This window comes from Idiotropiscis lumnitzeri, chromosome 16, assembly GCF_059441095.1.
Source record: "Idiotropiscis lumnitzeri isolate Australia: NSW breed Sydney's pygmy pipehorse chromosome 16, RoL_Ilum_1.0, whole genome shotgun sequence".
Taxonomy (NCBI): domain Eukaryota; kingdom Metazoa; phylum Chordata; class Actinopteri; order Syngnathiformes; family Syngnathidae; genus Idiotropiscis; species Idiotropiscis lumnitzeri.
In genome coordinates, this window is record NC_142406.1 from 14028516 (window position 1) to 14048606 (window position 20091).

Below are 20091 nucleotides of genomic sequence, written 5' to 3' on the forward strand. Positions count from 1 at the left end.
AATGTTTTAAGAGTTTGATATGTCACTGATTAATTAATTGTGAACTTGATTATACTAGTCATCACTCTCAAACACTTACAATTACCATCGTAATTAAATCTGAAATCAACATCTGGTCTACTTCATAACTTCACAGAGCATTGCCTCCAGTTACAAGTAACATTCTGCAATCTCATATTTGGGTTGTTTTATCCATTTCCCGACCAGGTTTTTATTTTCAATATGCATTCAGCACGCAATGAAATAGACCTTCGAGGGAATATGAATTACTTTTTAGAACGTTTAACTAATCTTGAATCTGATCATCTCGAAGAGGGTTCTTCAATCCTGTGAATAAGGGGTGCTAGAGTCTCACATTGAACAGTATGGCAAACTATTTATTTTTAGAAACTAAGTCAGGACACAGAGGAACAGGATTGATGGCCCCTGATCTAGAATGTACTTTATTTACCATATTTGTATATTGTTGCAGGTATGCCAGGTTCCCCGGGCTATGGTAAAATGGGACCCCCAGGTTCCGTTGGCCAGCAAGGAGTTCCTGGAATCCCAGGTCCACCTGGACCGGCTGGTTCAAAGGGAAACGATGGCCGGTGTAACCCTTCAGACTGCATGAGCCGTCAAGTAGAATATAGCCCGAAGGGCCCGTCAGTCAAGGGCCCCTGGTAAATGAAAGAGGACAGTAAGCTGGTAGTTCCAACCACAATATGGCAACTTCCTTTGTTATTGAACAGCACCAAACGCTTATTTGTGTTGCGTTGCGCTCGGCAAAAATTAGCATCATTCTTCCCCGACTTGGCCAAGATATAAGCAGTGAATTTTAATCGCTTATAAATTCCACTTCCCATATCGTTCTTGTTGTCCTTCAGCCTTCTCTTCACTCCTGAAAACAAACCACATGGAGGTGAAAAGATCCACAGTTTTTTTTTTTTCCCCAATTTTCTTTATCAAGTTTAGAAAGCAGCAAAAATGTACCATAGCGCTTTGCTTGCGCCTCTTATATAATTTTTTTTCCCTTTCCTCTCAAGTGCCTCATTTTCAATGGCTTCAATTGTTGTGGTGTTAGCTGTAGTTCAATTGGGTTTGTACAAAAATGGACGCATTTACACCCTTTTTGAGGGGTCAACTGTTTTTGTAAATAATTCTATTTATATATAGCAGCTTTTTATACATTTTTGAAACATTTGATGAGCTACATATTACCATAGCCATAAAAATTCTGCATACCAAACATGTGTAAAGCATGTCAAGCTATTTCACGTGAAGAATTGAATTCATGTCTCCAAAGCACGCTCACGTTTTTTTTATAATGCAAGCAACATTTTTCACACGCTTTTACGCTCCAATGGCCGCCTGGAATATTTGCAGCCATTCATTTTAAATAGAAGACAATGGCTTTAAATTCACAACCAAATCAAAATGCCATTGTACTGCTTAGGGGCATTATTAGGCGTTAATATACCACTCATTGTTAACAGTACAAACGTTGAAAAACAGAACTTTCTCTCACTGTGTTTTAAATGGCTGTAAAATGTCTCTCTTTACAGTTTTGCTGTGTATATGTTGTTGAAAGGACATTGCTCTTGCTTCCATAGATTGTTATAAATCATTTCAGAGACCAAAAAAAATGCAAAGCAAGGGTTGTTTTTTTTTCATTGCAATATATTTGTGCAATTGGGTTGTCCCACGTGTATAAATTACAGTATGTGCATTCAAACCTGCCTAACGAACAAATTAACAACTGCAGATTGTATTCACAAAAATAAAATAAGAGTGAATTCGTATGAATGGTAATAGGGGAACACGATTTTTTTACATAATAAAGAACATTGAATTTTATAAAAGGTTCCTTTTTATTGGTTCTGGTTGATTTGAACAGCCAAGGGAAAAGTGACAGTTGTTTAAGTTAAGAACAATAAATAACTTCTTTTATCATTGAACTGCTGACACCCTGTTGAAGGTTGACAGTGGTACAGGAAGCGCATTCGAACTCGAAATGAGAGTTATTCATCTCCGGATTCTTTGTCGGTGCATATCGAAACCCATTCCTTTTTTGCTACATAATAATCAACACACATTTACAAAGATTTACAGCACTGCATTGTGGGAGATGGGAGTGCCCGTTGGGATATGCCGTTGCCAAGCAACAAGAGGAAGAGATAAAGTAGTCGTTAGTTTCTAAAATGAGACTTGGGCAGAAAGCGGGTAATGGATAAAGGGTAGAAGGGGGGAGACAGAGGGGGCTGGTTGAATGAGGGATTTCGCTCAAGCTTACAATTGGCAATAATACATGTTACAAAGGTATTGTACAGAGAGTACATTTCAGAATTATTTATTAGACTTTGCAGTTTTTTTAAGGCATTTGCCGGGCGTGATGTTGCATAAGAGGCAGAATGATTTAACTAACTAATTACAACATTGCATATATAAAACGGTGGCACAAATGGACTTTCTACTTTCAGGTCCTCATGAAGAATTCAAAGCGATGTGTGTGACCTGGTGTTGACATTGTGGTGTAAGGGATTAAGAAGAGAGAACGTCCCATCAGGTTGTCTGTCTCAAAAAAAAAAAAGGGAGGGGGAGAGGAGTTGTACATCCAGTCAATGTACCTTCTGCCCCCCCGCACCCCTACACCTTGCTCATGATGTTCAAGTGAGAAGAGTGGTCTCTGTCCTTCTCTCCCTCCCCATTGTCATGAACTGGTGAATGGAGACGTCACTCTAAATGTTGGGTCCTTTGATGGTTCCTGCCTCCTGTAGTCTCGGAGATGTGTATGCCGACGCGGCCAGACACATTGCAGCCTCGCAGTAGCCAGGGAGTCCTGACGGACCAGCCTTACCGGGACGACCGTGCTCACCAGCCACACCCTGAGGGCCTCTCTCGCCTGGCCTGCCATCTCGAGCCCAACCATCGACACCAGGAGGACCTGGGAAGGCAACAGTCAAGCGTTAATAGTTTACCAGATTGCTAATGGGCGCTTGGGTTAGTGTGATAAATAATCCATTTTTGATTACACATGGACTGCATGTATACATAGTTACATAGTGTGCATGTTCTCCACAGTTGAAATTAGATTCTGCTGTTGAAATCGTATTACATTATCACTCAAGAGCATCTGTTCAATGACTGAAGTTAATGATGCTTTTAAAATGCCTTTAAGTAGGCTCTCCTGTGGCGAGAGCGGCCCCCCGTGAAAACAAGATCAATGTTACACTTTCATGTTCACAGTTAAGCCTAAAGTTATAAAATACCACCATCATTTTAGGTGATCTCAACTCGCTTGCCTTGAATTCCCGGGGGTCCTGGTGGTCCTTGATGGGGTTTGCCAGGATCTCCTCTGTCACCCTTAGCCCCTCTCTTTCCTGACAATGAAAAGAAAATAGACTTGGATGTTGCCTGGAAAATAATGTAATTCAATCGTCAGGACTTTATCTTTTCTACCTTTAAGCCCCGTATTTCCAATCTGCCCGTGAGCTCCAATCATGCCAGGAATGCCTCTAGAACCAGTTATACCATGTGTTCCCTGGTGACCAGGTGGTCCCGGAGGTCCAGGGGGACCCGGGGGTCCCATTACTCCAGCTCCGCCAAGCACAGCCCTTTTGGCACTCACAGCCACCGCTGCTAGCCTCTCTGTGTTTTACCCCCAAAAAACGCAGATGTTGGTCATTTATGGTTGGAGTCATTTCAATAGCAAATCACCGGATGCCCACCTTGCAACATCTTCAGCACTACCTCAATAATATGCTGATCAGATGCATCTCGGCCCTGAAGAAAAGAAGACCCGAAGATCCAAATGTGTCTTTAGCAAGGTTTTCCCAGTATGCGTCATAAGTGTTTGATTGAAATTGAACTCGACTCACTGGCGAGCCCTGAATGCCCAGCATGCCGGGCACACCTCGCACTCCATTCAGTCCTCTGGGGCCAGGCAGTCCAGCAGGTCCCTGGTCACCTGGTTTACCAGGGTCTCCAGTCGGACCATTGTGTCCGGGGTCACCCCTCACTCCTTGCTGCATGAAGACCAAAGGAGTTTAGTGAATTGATACAAGACAAGTGCAACAAATGTCACAAAGCACAATAATAGTACACCAAATGTGATCTTTCCTTCATATTCTAGAAATATTCACAACACAAAGCTCACCTGTCCTTTAGGTCCAGGTTCTCCAGACAAACCCTGCCAAAGCAAAAGGAAGCATTTGTCTAAAAAGGTTCCACATTGCCGTGTGTTAATCGACCAGTGAATGCTAAACGTGAACATCTTTCAAAGTCAAACATATTTTTATTCTTCTAGACTTGTAGCAACTACCTTAAGATATGTCTGACCTTTTATATCCAACTCCTAAAAGTGTTATTTCTCAGTGTTTAACCCTCTTTTCAGCTTGAATTGTTCTTCTGTTGAGCTTACCTTTTCACCTTTCTCGCCACCCAAACCTTCAACACCTGGGTCGCCCTTTAATCAAGAGTGTGAAGGAATGTTAAACCATAACATACATGTATACATGCTAATTAGCATATTGCTATATTTTCTGAGATTCAGATGAGAAAAACATCTACTCACAATGTCCCCCTTTGGCCCACCTTTTCCTTGGAATCCCTGAAATAACAGAAGTGTATAGATTTGAATACATGATTCAAGCAATCATCACCTCAGACAGTACGACAGAGTAAAAAGATGTGAGCTGATTGTTAAGACGAGGACAATAAGAATGGATGTTAAGGTGCTCATGTTCTGATTCACTCTGGATTGATTAATTTACACATGGATCAACACTGCCCCCTAATGGACATATTTGTAATGTGATACAGATAATTCACAGCGTACCTTGTCTCCTTTGGTTCCACTCAGTCCCTGAGCACCTGGAACACCCATTGGCCCCCTCTCTCCTTTGCTTCCCTGTGAATTGTTTCAAATCAACCGTTACATAATTTAAGAGACGTTAGGCACAGCAAACAGGCAACTTACAGACTTCCCGATTATTCCTTGAGGCCCCACTGGTCCTCGCTGACCTCTGTCTCCCTGTAGTTGCAGATGAAGGTGAGTATCATGTCAGGCATCTGCATTCATATGTTAAACTGGGATATTTATTTACCTTGGGACCAGGAACTCCTGCCATACCAGCCTCACCAGGAACACCAGGCTCACCCTAGAAACAAGTTATTTGAAGTGTACGACACAAAGACCGCAGAATGCATTGCAGTAAAACAGGGCTACTCAATCCTGTTCCTCAAGGGCCGGTGTCCTGTCTGTTTTCCATCTCTCCCTGCTGCAACACACCTGAGTCAAATAATCAGTCATCAGTGGTCATTTGAGTGAGGTGTTTTGCAGCACGCAGAGATGGACACCGGCCCTGAAGACCCCTGCAATAAAACATGATGTTTTGTCTTGCATGTGTGTTACCAGAGGTCCAGGGGAGCCCGGCATGCCAGCAAGACCCCTGGGGCCAGGCTCGCCCTAACAAGAAACAGAGACAGAGATGTTGAACACTCAAAAATGAATCGTGCATGTAAAATTGGAATCTTTGATTTCAGAACTTCTGTCTTACTTTAGCTCCAGGGCCACCTTTGGAACCGGGACTACCGGGCAATCCCTATAGACAGAAATGAGCAAATTCAACATTATATCAATCAACACTGAGTAGATTCAACTGTTTGACAGGTGTGACGATCATCCCGTCAGTGATATAAATAATCCCCCCCATCAACTTTTGCATTAACATAAACCTTCGAGCAGGTTCCTTGCAGTGATTCTGCATATTCCTGTGTAGCTTATTATTATGATAAACATCACGGCATTACGCGACGGTATTTGCAGCAGTGTCACGGCAATGACCACACAGCAAAGCTTGCATCCCATGCTCCATTACCCCTGAGTCAGAACGGCACACGCACAAATGTGGATAGCTACTGATTTTATTGTGATAAATCACAATGTCACAAGAGGGAGAAGGATGTCTCGGGGTAGTTTAGATTCTAGAACAACTCGGGTCATAGGGTCACTATTACCCTGGAGGAGAGCCCAGACAACAAAATATACCAGCTGCCTCCTGCTGGTATCCCCCCTGCTTGTGTTCTGCCCTTGTTGATTTGGGGAGGAAACATTGCCACAATTGCCTACGTGGCCTGCATGACAATGGACATTTGCAGACTATCTCGTTTGCATGTGCCTTTCATGACTTTGCTGTCATGAATCACTCACCGCTGTTCCCTGAGACCCGGGGGGACCTGGCATCCCAGCCTGGCCGGGCCCACCCTGCCAAAAGACGAAAATGAGAGTAAATATTTTTCCCCCCCCTGCACCATAAAGCTTCCTATCATGATAACAGCAGGCCGGCCTTTACTTTGATTCCAGGAATGCCAGGTGTGCCATCTTTTCCATCAATGCCAGGCAGGCCCTGAAAATGCAGACAGTGGACATCAACTGGAAACAGTCTGACATTGTTCAAACTGAGGTAGGTGCAAAATAACTCACATTGTCTCCTTTTTTGCCAACTGCACCCTGAGGGCCCTGAATACCGCGGCTGCCCTGCGGGAGGAAAACGGATGAATGTCAGTGTATTCAAATCACACTTCAGGATCACTTCTTGTTTTTTTTTTTGTTTTTTTTTACCAAAATATACACTGAAAAATATTGGAAAAGTCGTTTACTTTGTCTCCCTTGTCTCCTGCCTCTCCGGGTGAACCCTGAGGTCCCTCCTCACCCTGAAAGTGAAACAGATTCCCTAAAATGAGTGTATCTTCTTTTTTTATGTCATCACAAACCTGTGTTTGTGTGGGTTCTTACTGGCGGTCCGGGAATCCCTACAGGTCCGTTGATGCCCTTGTAACCACGGGGTCCCTAAGGAGAAGCACAAAATGCGCTATTAATCGCTTGAGATCATGGTCCCCCTACTCTTCATTGTGATGAAGGGGCAATTAGTGCTGAGCTCAATCCACTAATGGGAGTTACAAAGAAAGCAAGTGGCCATTTTGGCTTTGTCGCTAACTTGGCTAACACGGCTAATGTTAACTGTTAGACAGATTGCTCCTGAGGATCATTTACTGCATATGGAGACACTGCAGACCCAGATAACCCCAACTCATTAGAGGAGGCGAGAGATGTGCAGTGACATCATTTCCATATGTCCCCATTGCTGGTAATGGATGATGTTTGTATAGTGGGGGCAGGTCCTACTGTGCCTACTTGGAACTCATCTAAAAATGAGAACAGCCTTGCCTTGAAAGATGAAGTGGACAATGAAGTTATGTGAACATGAGAGAAGTTTTATTTCTTACCGCTTCTCCTTTGGGACCCATCATTCCTGGATAACCTCTGACGCCCATTGGACCCTTTCAAAAGAAATGTAATAGAGATGTTGACTCTCTGCCCGGAACAAAGGCAGCCACTCGAACCAGTCACTTCAGTCAGAATAACCGAGAACACTCCAATATGTCTTTTATTGTTGCCATACCGAAGGTCCTGGGATGCCTTGCTCTCCGGAGAGGCCCACTTCTCCTTTGATTCCCTGAAGAATGAGAGAAGAGATTGAAGATCACACACACTCTAGCCTTAATGAGTTAAAAATAAGGTACTTGAGAATTCCTGTTGTCATAGTTAACATGGCCATCAAAGTTCTTGTCTAAACAGTTCCAATTTTGATTCTCTGTGATACATGGCCCTGACTGAAGAATGTCATCCAAGATGAGCATTATTATGACGTCACCACCACGCAACTTAAATGCAAGAGTCTAACGAGCTATTTGTGCTAAACTAAGGTAAGCTTGCTTCAAATTCAATTCCAATTTACCGACATTAGCTTATTGTATTTACCCCTAGGCTACTCCTACTTTACCATTGTCTATACAATACAGGTTTAATACTCAAAACATTTTGTGAGTGTCATTTAATTAGTAAGACCTTTGTTTGGGCGGCTATTTGTGTCCCTTAAATGGAGGCTATGCTTCAATAAGGCATCGACAACTCCTGACAAGCATTTTTTTGAAGGCAGAGCAACATCACAGTATGTCCATGAGCCAAGATACGAGCCTGCTAGAGATAGGGGTAGCTTCGTTAATGCATCTATTTGACGTTAGCATACTTCCTGTGACGCAATCTCACAGCATAATTTCGGGGGTCTGACTTGATTCACCCCAAAATTATACAGTGTGCTCATTAGATCTGATTAATGCAGCGAGGTAAGGTGAGCAAATGAACCCTGACTTGCTCATGCTCCGATTCGAGTACCTGGCTCCTCCTCGCCCTTTTATCCCGCTCACCCTTATGCTGACTGCACTGCCAGGTCCGACTACCACAGCCAGATTAACGCCAGTCATGTGCCTCGGGGGGCTTCATTAGAGCTAATCCTTGCCTCTGCTCGAGAGAATGTGAAGCTGTACAATATGAACATGAGATTGTGTAGCTTGCCTGTTTGCCAATACTGCCGGATTCTCCAAGAGCGCCGGGACGTCCTTTGTGGCCCTAAAGATCAACCGCAAAGTCTTCAGTCAGTATTATGTCATGAGGAGACACAACAATGGTGTAAATATGACAAATATGATGTTTGTCTTCTGCTGTTGAAATCCCCTTGCAATGGAGCTAAGCGGTGCAGTGACTGGTGGTATCCAGCAGATGAGGTTGCACCTACGGGACTTGAATGTTGCACTGTGGCATCTAATTTCAGACCAACATGGTTACGGTGTTTTGGACTTGGCAGAATCCCGAAATGTGAAACAGCGAAGCAGGACACTCACTTTGACTCCTTGAAGTCCCTGTGGGCCCTTCTGTCCAGCTGGACAGTTAAGAGGACACTGTTGTAGAGAGACGGACATTTGTAAATCATACTAAGAAAAGGCATCATCTGCAATGCATTTTGTGGTTCTGGGTCTTACTTGGAAGTCGGCACTTCCTTCTTCTCCACCAATGAACTTCCCTGGTGGGCCCTAGATAGATAAGAGGTAGACGGACAAATGGACTGTGTGAGTTACCTGCTCAGTTGGCAATAGTTGCTCATGCAATCTACTTGTTCCTCCATCTTTACTTTTCTCTGTTTATAGATTGTGTTAGGAGGGAAAATATCTCTACGGGGACGTATGTATTTCCGCTACTGTCAGAAGAGACAGCCCACAGATCTGATGGAAGGAGGGTGTTTGGGGGATGGGATATTTACCCTATGACTGCAGTAAAGCTAAACAAATACATTCCCCTGAGCTGGAAACATCACTCTTATTGAAGAACACCCCCCCCCTCACACACACACACGCACACACATCTTCTCAGAAGCATGAGGGAGAGTGCGTCCATCCCTGGAAAATATACATGAAAGCCTCCAACTCAACACTGTTGGTATTTCAGTGCTTTCTCTGCAGGGACACGTGCAAGATTCATGGCCCTCTGCCCGTATGGTGCATTTTAACACCGTAGCATAACTTGAATTTAAAAGGGTAACGTGTATGTAAAAATATGTTTTTAACGTCATTACAAAATGTAGAATGACTTGCCCCTTGATATGTCACCGTATCGTATACCATATATGTACACCGTATCCGTGGTGACCTTATAGTCCCAGAGGTACTATGGCCAATGTTTTTGCAATGGCCCTGATGAATTTCCCATCTTACTTCAGCTTAACAAGTTTTTTCCCAACAATTCTCCATTGTTGAGGACTTACTTGGGAAACAAAACATCTGTTCTTCAGCAAAAACAAAGGAATTCATTTCTTTGTTGGAGTATTTTTGGACTGAAGTGTAGATTTAGCACACTTTTTTCACTCTTAGATAACGTACAAACAATTTTGACCTTGATGTGGATTCCATTAAAGATGAAAATCTACTCTTAATATAGCCCTTCTTATACAAGACAATACAATACAATTTTATTTATATACCGCATTTCACAACAGCTGAAGCGGTAACAAAGCGCTTACCATATGCCGTCATATAAATTAGCAGACACAACTTAAAACACATGAACACATTTAAAATAGATACCAGAAGAACAGCAGAACAGTGATGTTATGATAGTTAGAACCACAAAACAGGGACTTACTGGCTTGCCTGGTGGCCCAGGGAGTCCTGGAGGTCCAGGTGGTCCCATCAAACCCTATTAAAAAAACATGTAAAAAAAAAAATAAATAAGAGCTTGGTGTTTGTTGACGTTAAAAAGAAAAAAACCTAAGATGTTTTGTCCTCATAAGTGCTAACCTTTGGTCCGATTGGTCCAATTTCACCAGGAAGCCCAATTGGCCCCGGAGCTCCCTGAAAAATGGACACGATCAAATGCATACAGCCCAGCGAATACAATAAAGAACCGGAAAGGCAATTTATTAAACAATACACTTACTGCAAGTCCTGGGAGGCCAGGTCCCTGTGTGAACAAGAGGGCCAAGTGGGTTAAAGCATTTAACGACAAGTGACACCTGTGATATCAATGTTACCGTATCGCCATACACTATAATAACTTTCAATGAAGGAAGTTAGCTGTAATATAATAAATCAGTAATGTCTGTGCAGTGTCAAAATGAAGGCTACATAGTTCTTCATGAAGAAAACAATCTTCAGTCAGTTTACATGTCCTGTTTATTTGGCTTTGTAATTAATTTTAAACAATGCAAGTACGTGAGCCTTCTCGCGGCAAGGACAGCCCGTGGCACAAAATCTTGTGTCTCAGCCATCCGCTCCCTCTTTCTTCTACCATGACATTGAATAACTCCGGAGCTGATGTTGTGTTGGCCAGATAGTGTCAGTTAGATGGAGACGGAGCCCCCCCTCTACTGGTTATGAACTGTGTTACAGTTCAGAAAGAGGAACCCTTGGATTTAAACTGCTTTCCATGTAGAGCAGGGCTCTAATCTCAATTTACCTGCGTTTGTGCGTGTTAGGTGATAGAGATAGTCTAAACTGCATCAAATATTCCAAAAAAGAGGGGTTTAAATTATCCAACCATTGCGCAACTAATAACAACAAAGAAAAGCCCATTCTGTCTCCCATTTTTTTTCTTGAAATTATCTGATCTCGGTATAACTGCTTAACTTGTCATCATTAACAATGTACATATTAGCGATGTGTTTAATAATAAGTGTGTACTTACTGGTCTGCCAGGCTCACCGCTTAACCCAGGCTGACCCTGCAGATGAGAAAATAACGATAAGTAACACGATAAATAAAATGTCATATAAATAAAACAACGGCAGTATTATGCAATTGTACTGGACAACTAGGAAGCCCATTTTCAATTTCCCGCCCCATAATGAATGACTTAAGTCCAATGCTTTAGTCAGTATATCACCTATACTTCCACTCCATTACATTACATTTCAGATGTTTTTTTTTTATGTTTCACAATGTACTTCAGCTGATTAATGTGTCAGCTATTCGAGTTACTTTGCAGATTGGTGTTATATATGGATATGAGCGGCTATAAATCCAATAACCCAGCAGCAAAATTTCAAACACCTTAACGAGCACCATTAAATGTAGTGCCGGTAAATCAGATCAGTTCCATCAAATACTCCAAAGGGGGACCCCCTTTTTTTATCGTCACTATGGAGTTTCCGAGTGATGAACGATTTATGGAGTATATCTTCATGATATTTTCAACACTTGCCTTTGGGCCGGGGCTTCCCACTGCCCCTCGGTCTCCCTTTGCTCCAATCAAACCCTGAAAATGGAGACAAAAAGTTGGGAAAAAAAAAAATCTGCACAAAGCCTTTGCTCCACAAAGCTTGAATTCACATCGAAATTATCACACGTATGATTCGACTTGACATAGTTCCTGTTGGTAATTAGGAAACAAACAGGAGATTAGAGATTCCAAAGAGGATTACTGTGTATGTGAGCGCACTTCAGTTAGCATGTGACCATGTGGCATTTGCAATTAAACTTCTCTAAAATGACAACTTGCGTCAGTTCAACTAACGACACAAGAGTTAATCCCAAACCTGTTTATTTGCCATTTCTCCCTTCTTCAAATCCATCATAGGCCACAAGCAGATTAATGTATATTGCATTTTCTTACATCAATGCCATTCTCTCCCGGTACACCATCAGAACCTGGCTGGCCTGGCTCCCCCTTTTGTCCCTAAAAAAAAAAAAAAAAAAAAGTAAATAAACTGAAGTAACAATTCGACATGTATTTATGATGTAAAGATTGCGCTTACTGGTGGACCAGGAGGACCAGGGGAACCTTTGTCTCCCTGCAAAATCAAAGTATTTCATCAACAACATATCATATGTGATATGGGCCATATTTATCGACTATATTATTTCTATCCAATTCATAGCAAACTTGTGATGAATATTTCACAATTCCAAATGAAAAATTGGGATAAAAAAAAAAAATGGAGTCTGCAGCGACTGCTTTCCCCACAGCGAACTCTAAAATATCCCAAATGTATCACATTACTGTGACACAAACCCAGACTCTGCCGAAGGTCCCTTCTCAAAGACATCGTTCTGCTTGGGAACAGAGCGCCTTTGTAGCAACAAAATGTTTGCATTTGCAGAGCCCTCTGGTGGTTAAACCTAAGTACTGCACTAAAGTGCTCGGTATTTACCCAGCACAATGATGTTCTTTGTAGCAGGGCTTGTGGGCAAACTGGTGGGTTTGGGAGGGGGGGTACTCACATCAATGCCGTCCGACCCAGGAGTGCCAGAAGGGCCTGGTGGGCCTGCTTGGCCCTGAGGTCCAGGTGGACCTCTCTGAAGTTGAAGAAAAGTAAAGCAAATTCACGAGATTGATATGCATGAATCCACTTTTACAAAAAGCAAACAAGAAATCTTTTTTCATTTTTACCAATAAAATTCATTTTTTGGACAAAGAAAAAAAATTCTATTCATGAAAACACTTTTAAAATATGTATTATGCCTCTAAAAGGGGAGCTGAAATGGAAAAATACCACAAAACATTATGCGATATGGCTTATGTTTATACTAAATACGGTTAGATGATTTTCACGCTTACGTTGGGTTTCTTAATATCTTAATAATAATACTTTTGACATAATGTTGGAAATACTAAATGGAACATGATACATACAATAAATACATTATACATTCTGTGCAATTGGTAAATCAATCCATATATAAAACACATTACAATAAATATAAATTAATAATAATAACGGGGCGATAAAAAGCACAAAGAGGAATGTGGGAGGAGGGGTCACTTTGCTCCCTCACACCCCCCTCCCTTTATCTTCATTTATGTGGGCATGCATTCCAGGTGAGACATTTTAATCCAAAATTCTGATTCTTCGGGTATTGAAAAAGAAAAGAATGCCCCCCCCAAAATATCTATATTCCTCCAATGTAAAAAGATCCAACAGATGGCATGTGGGTGTCATTTTAAATACAGCCTTTCACATTCTGTAGTCAAAGCTAGTTTTGTTTGTCCCCATCCTCCATTGCCTCAGGCTTTTCCTATGGGGTTAAAAAAAAAAGGCGATTCTATTTTTTCTGTTTGAAAAATAATCATCTTGTAGGGGGAAAAAAAGTCTCCCAGGAAACCCCGAATCATCATAGTTGCCATTTAAAACTCCAGACAAGAAGAAAAGATATCCGCCCCCAAATGTTTGTGTCCGCTGCAGAAAAGCAGAAAATCCATCCCATGCTCATGTTTCTCTCAGACGCAAATCAGGGGATTACCAGCAAACAATTTGAACTTCAAGCAACTCTCCCATCAATCTAATAAAATCCCACTAAATGACACCTGACTATGTGATTCTTAAGGCCTCCCCTGCCTCGGAAAAAAGAAGTTACTTCGAGCAGGTGCCCCCCTTGTCCACTTACCACTTGGGCCAGAACTAGGCACAGCGTCTGCAGTATAACCCAGGACTTCAGCACGACCGAGAGAGAAGCCATGGTCCTTCTCCCCTGTCGGTCTCACTCCTTGGTTCACCAAATCCTCTCGTCTTGCTCCCCTATTGCTTCCCGGGCCAGCACAGTGAGAGACTGGTGGGGTAAAAACTGCCTCAGAGAAGGTGTGGGGGTGGGGGGGTCGTGGGTATGTGCATTCTCAAAAAAAAAAAAAATTCATCTAAAGAGGACAGGGTACAAGGGGGTGGATGAGGTAGGAGGCGGTGGTTGGTGAGAGGTAGATGACATCCTAGAAATAAGCAAGGAAACACACGTATTGCATCTGCTGCTGTGATTGGTTGTCTTGTGGATCACACGTAAGCTCCTCCCACAATCCGCAGGAGCTGGACTTCTGTCTGAAAAAGAAATGAGCCTTGAAGCTGCACAGACTGTGGACCATGAAATGTTAACATGTGAATAGAATTTTTATATTTGTATGAATAAAACATACTGACCTCAAGTGGTCACTTTTCTAATTACAGTTAGATGTTTTGCTCATGGAGATTGCTCGGAACTTGAGCAAAGAAATTGGAGTGCCAAAAATGACCTGGCAGTGACCCCTAAAGTTGTCATATGCAACAACATGAAGATTTTTTGATATCCACTAGATGGCAGCAAAGCCAACATTTTCACGCTTGAGTTTGAACTCGAGACAAGACTAAGAAATATTGCCCTCTTAAAAATCCCTATTTATTAAAATTCAGCCAATTTGAACATTTTTAAAGGGGCTTTGTGTTTTGGGGACTTTAAATCTCCCCATGTTCCGCAGTGTGGTGTGATGAAGACTTAATTGTAACGTGTGCTCATTGCTCATCACTTATTAATGACCAGTTCCCTCTGTGTCTGTGCTTTTTTTTTTTTTTGAGGGGGGCAGAAGAACATATCTGGTTTGAGCCTTGGTAAAGATTCAGCATCAAATCAATTTCAAAATATTTTAATTGTTCAGGAAGAATTTTATGTGGTGTTCCAACCAAGTTTTGCACCGTTTGAAACTAATCAGACCATGTTGTTGTAGGACCCAAACATTTTTGAAGGAATTCTGCAAATTGTTAGTTTTAAGAAGGAATGACAAAGCAATGTTTACTTAACAAAATTAGAAGCCCGTGAGCAGGTTTTTTTTTTATTTCTTTTAGGTAATAACGATTTATTCACATTTATTATATTTATTAATGATTTATTTTCTCTATGTGATGAGCGAGGTTGTGGTTTTGAATTGTATAATAATGTTTCATGGACACATGTATAAGTTGCTCATTGATTAAAGTGAATTAAAGAAAGCCTGGGACATTCTCATCAAAGTTGGACATCCGTACGTACGGGAGGGCCCATATACACATTCCAATGAACCCACAACACATGCTGAAGAAATACCGGGTCAATATTATTCTAGATGTTAGGTGTAAGGAATAACGGCAAAGTGACAAACGAGGCGGTTGTTAACAAATCTAAAGCGTTTGAGAACGTTGCTGCTGACCTGATCTTGGCTCCCAAAAGTCATGAAGTGCATAATGACAGGCTGATGAAATTAGTCCGCATCTCGAAAACGCTACGGACCGAAACAATAGCATAACACAACACAATAAAACAACCTGAACTAGATATTGCATTTATATCACAGTTTCCCAGCTTACCTCTAACTTCGTTGCAAAGATCAAATGCTGATTTCATTTGGAGAGAGAGAGAAAGAGAAAAAAAAAACACTTCTGAGGTGGTTTTGTTTAAAGTTGCGGTTGTAAAATCCTTTAGGAGCTGCCAGCGTGAGATTAATCCATTTTAAGCACCAAGCAAAATTTCCTTTTTACTCATTTACACTTGTACAAAGTAGTCCAAAGCAGTACAAAAGTGGGGAAATCAATAGACACAAAAAAAAAATTCACTTTTACCTTGCATGAGAGCAATAAAAACGATCAATTTGCAGAAAATGTGCTTACAAACACACCTTTGTGACCTTATTGTAGCATTAATGCATTCCCAGAGTGAGTGTGAGCCAAACTTCAATTGTTACCGTAGCAACCAAAAATATACTGATACATTGTCGACTAAATACAATGTTTATATGTGCAAATCATCAACATACTAGGCCAGAATTTAAGATGGAAAGTTTGCACCCAATAATCCATAATAAATCTTACATGTGGCTAATGTCACTCTTACCTAGGGGTCGTCAATCCTGTTCCTCCAGGGCCGATGTCCTACCACCTGATTCAAATGATCAGATCATCAGCAATGTCTGCAGAAGATAGATACATATCCTGATCATTTAAATCAGGTGTGTTGCAGCAGAGAGAGATGGAAAGCAGACAGGACACCGACCCTCAAGGAACAGGATTGAAGATACCTGCAATAATGCCTGCCTGCCCGAGATTTGACTGACTTGCTTTCCATTTCTGATTAATCCCACCTAAACCACCCCCTCACTCCCGCACAATAATTTTCTGACCTTTAACTTGTATTGGACTAATCGCTCCTGTGCCGAACCTTGACTTCAAGTTCATGATTTTTATCAATTTCTCCCTGAGACGGTTTATGGATTTTGGCCCAATTCTGTGTCTTTCTGACAGGCGCATCTGGATATGACAGTATTGTCATTATTTTTTGGAATATGTTTTGCTCATCTGTCGAAAACCATTCGGCAAATGCAATAATAACTGCCTACGTAAATGATAGTACGACCCGTCAGACCTGCCAAGGACGCTCAGTCTCGTTTAAACCAGAAAGCAGACAAAAGGTTTAGTCATCTGGTTTGGCGGCTAACTTCTCTCATGTGTTCAATATGCTGATTATAAAGTAATAACAATCAGCATTAATTAGTTTTGAACAACATTTGACAAATAACGAACCCAGACGGAAACCATCAGGGTAGAAATGTGCAATATTCACACCCAGCTGGTAAAACGCATAAATCTGTTTTTGTTTTTTGAGCCACATCCGAGCTCACTTACGATGGCTTGACTCATCATTTTGAAGATTTAAACCATACTTTGCAACACATAAAGCCGCACTAAAACCTCAAGCTATGGTTGTTTCTTTATTCCTTCATGAAACCGCATTGTGATGTAAACTAATAAGGTCTGGCATTTATCCATCTGTGGTCTGTGGAGGGTTTTATTGAGCTACGGTGTTCATATGTCATGCAGCATCCTCACTGTTTCTCATTTCTCGCCTCGTTCCCTTCCGGCTACTTTGGAGAGGATTTTCACTCGATCCCCTTAGGCCGATCTTACACAGCAACACTTTGACACCTCAATGTTTTGGTGTTGTTACAAAAGAGTCCTTGTCCAAGTTTGTTGTGTCCTTCTCGCATTCTCTCAACTCTTTGACTCAACCTCCCCGGCTTTGTCTCGAGGTGACTTATCTCTGACCGTTCCCCTTCCGTGACTGCTGTCCTGCTTCATCCATCTCTTTATCTTCCAATTTTCATTCCCGTGTCATTCTGCCCTTTTTCTCCTCACTATCCCTTCAGAGGTCTTTTGCTCAGCATTTGTCAGTGACACTTTGGACACACCTTTCCCTCTCACACGACCGGGGTTGATTGAAAACCTCAGTGTTGGTGATCCGTACTGCTGACAGTATTATACTTGATCGTCTAAAACAGAGGTGCTTTGCCGCATCGTTGACTAAGCTGATGTGAATTTACCTCTGGCAGATTTAATATACTGGTCTGTACAACCATTTCTGGCAATTTTTAGTTTGAAGCGTGACAATGACGTGCTGTCTTTGTATGAGTCATACAAGATGTTCTCTCGCTTGCATACCATATCCAATTTCCCGCTCATCTTGTTTCAATACTGACCTACAATGTCAAGAACGAACATCACCATCTGTGCCGTACCTGAAGTTTTTCCAACTTCCCCATTAGTAACTAGCAACAGTTTAATTGCACTTTCATCCACTGGCAGAAGCGGAATGCATGAGAAAATCCAGTTCACCCCCAGTGAGACAAACTGTGGTCATCTAAGACCACGTTCACTATATCCAGTCTTATCTTTCAATTAACTTTCCTCAGAACGGCAAACTGTGGCCTACTAAAATGAACAAAGTATGAAAGACTATGCATTTTTTGTCATTTTTAATTGAGAATAAATACGCAAAAGTACAATCAATATAACATCAAATATAACATCATGCTCCTGAATCCAATGATGCTGATTTAGAGACCCTTGCGTTAACTTGTTCAGGAGTCCTAACATGCTGTTCCAGACCTATGCAGGAAACTTACTTGACTTTCTAAATCTATTTTTAAAACTTTAGTTAACAGTGGAGAAAGCAAGAGAGTGGGAGGGAGCAAAAAGTCAAGAAAGTTCTGACTGGAGCTCGGCTGGGCAAGAGTGTGTGTTCCTTTTTTCCACTTCTGCAAGCTAGAGTCGTGAAAGTACCAGAGGACAGGTCATTGAGTGAGTCACGTGTGTGTGTTCCTGATGTGTGGAGAACGAGAAAGAACTACTCCTTATTCCCAGGTTTCTAGGAAGGTCTCTTAATTTGAACTCTGCTCTTTTCTACACCAACGCAGGGACAGAACCAACTGCTGATGTTTGTTCTGGATGGATTGAATAATCATCACTGGTCTAAGAACAGATCTGGTCCCCCCCATGAGGAAAAGTAGGGGCAGGAAGGAAGCAGAGAAGAAAAACATCTCCATGGAAGAGCAACCCGAAGAGCGGAACAGAACAGGAGACGTGAAATAGAGCTGAGGTACGTGAAATAAAGAAGCAGAAACTCCTCTGATATTTGTGCGATCTGAAGAGGACTCGCCACTTTCCCTCTCCTGCCACCAGCGATGGGACGCATGCTGGGCTTGACGCTGGCCTACCTGGCCCACCTGGTGGCTTGCGCTTTAGGCTCGGAGAGGCAGCAGCACCAGGTACGGCACGGTCCCTCCGGCGACACTTTCATCCTCCCTGAGGTGGAACATTGCCAGCTTCAAAAGAACTTTGAGGTCTCGAACAGGCTCCAGGGGGAATCCTCCAGCCCAGGTCTAATCGGCCGGGAGTCAGAGCTCTCTTGGCAGGACCCAGAAGAACAGATCCTCTTGGCAGGAAATTAAGAAGGAGACTCAGAATAATACCCTGTGGCTGCAGAAGGTACAGTCCTTTGAGATTTGATATTTGTACTTTTTTTTAAAAATTTGTTTCCTTTTCATTTCAATTGCTTAATTTAGAATAGATGTGTTGTCCGAATAATATCCAACTAAGTGTTGGTTCGAATGCTGTAAATGCAAAGATGAATGTGTGTTAATCAATTTTAAATATTCAGATGAGACTGGAATTGATGTTCTTCGGTAGAATTCTTTTTGCAATTACAATTCTAGATCATACTTGTTTACTGACAATTTTTACAAGTGACATATTCAAGCTTTGGCAGCAGTCTGCACTTTCTCCGTCATATTTTTCACATGGTCTCATTTAGCTAAGAGCTCCAAACACGATGTTGAATTAAAGCACAGTAAATCCAAAGATGACACCATCTGTTGACACGCTTTGATTATTGATAACTTCCCCGGCTTAGCATGGATTTCCTTGATGCGTGCTGCATGTAGAGTATATCTGGCACAGTGTCAATGTCTGGTATGTGCCTCTTTTTCTTCTCCATACTCTGTGGATGCCAGACCTCCCTATTGCAGACAAGAAAAAGACAAGCTGGCTCAGATGAGATGCTGCCAAATATAAGTATTTCACCACTGCAAGCAAAATAAACAATAAGCAACAATCTCGACACGTTTTCGCGGCTCTTTAGCCCAAGTGGACTGTTCTTAACACGGTTCTCATGGAGATGTGTTTAGTAACGTGATTGATTATCTATGGGGCGTTTAGACTCAAATTAATTGATGCAATTAAAAGTTGCAACACAATCGTGTTTGCGTTGCTAACGTCAACGGGCCACAGAATTAGCATCACCGGATCGACGCCAATCCTCTCCACCCATCTTGTCTGCAATACTCTACATATTTATCGTTTGCATTCATTCGGCCTAAGTCAGTCTTCAGTTTTATCCAAAGCAAACTGAATCATACTTGTGAATATAAAAATCGAATTTTATGAATACCAAAGCTTGAAATTCTCACCAGGAACTAGATTTTTTTTTTTCTTTTTCTGCCAGATCTCCAGATTGTTGCATACTTTGGAGATTATATAATCTTCTCATTTCACACTTTGACTTGTCAAGCATCAAATCTATTCTACTGTTTTCCTCTCATGCAGCATCTACAATTATGAATACAAAAAGGCACACACACACAAAAGAATACAAAACGGTACAGAATACAATTACCTG

General features: G+C 41.8%; 2 protein-coding genes across 2 annotated transcripts in view; one reads left to right on the forward strand and one right to left on the reverse strand.

The window, feature by feature from the left end:
• col16a1 (collagen, type XVI, alpha 1) overlaps positions 1 to 1841 on the forward strand; it is a 37387-nt gene extending 35546 nt beyond the window's left edge. Inside the window, exon 70 of the mRNA XM_088318534.1 lies at positions 473 to 1841. Coding sequence (XP_088174660.1) covers positions 473 to 666 — 194 coding nt within the window. The 3' untranslated portion in view covers positions 667 to 1841. The remainder of the gene's footprint in view (positions 1 to 472) is intronic.
• On the reverse strand, positions 1827 to 14058 carry col9a2 (procollagen, type IX, alpha 2). The gene is made up of 32 exons (XM_088318533.1): positions 13756 to 14058; positions 12592 to 12666; positions 12126 to 12161; positions 11984 to 12046; positions 11573 to 11626; positions 11057 to 11092; positions 10310 to 10333; positions 10171 to 10224; positions 10016 to 10069; positions 8860 to 8910; positions 8722 to 8778; positions 8396 to 8449; positions 7443 to 7496; positions 7267 to 7320; positions 6776 to 6829; positions 6640 to 6693; positions 6464 to 6517; positions 6333 to 6386; positions 6191 to 6244; positions 5538 to 5582; positions 5393 to 5446; positions 5085 to 5138; positions 4958 to 5011; positions 4817 to 4888; positions 4553 to 4588; positions 4400 to 4444; positions 4136 to 4168; positions 3858 to 4004; positions 3708 to 3762; positions 3439 to 3627; positions 3282 to 3359; positions 1827 to 2923 (listed from the first exon to the last, which is right to left on the reverse strand). Exons 1-32 carry the CDS (start codon positions 13825 to 13827, stop codon positions 2718 to 2720), a joined length of 2076 nt encoding a protein of 691 aa, XP_088174659.1. The 5' UTR covers positions 13828 to 14058; the 3' UTR covers positions 1827 to 2717.
• Positions 14059 to 20091: the final 6033 nt, after the last annotated feature.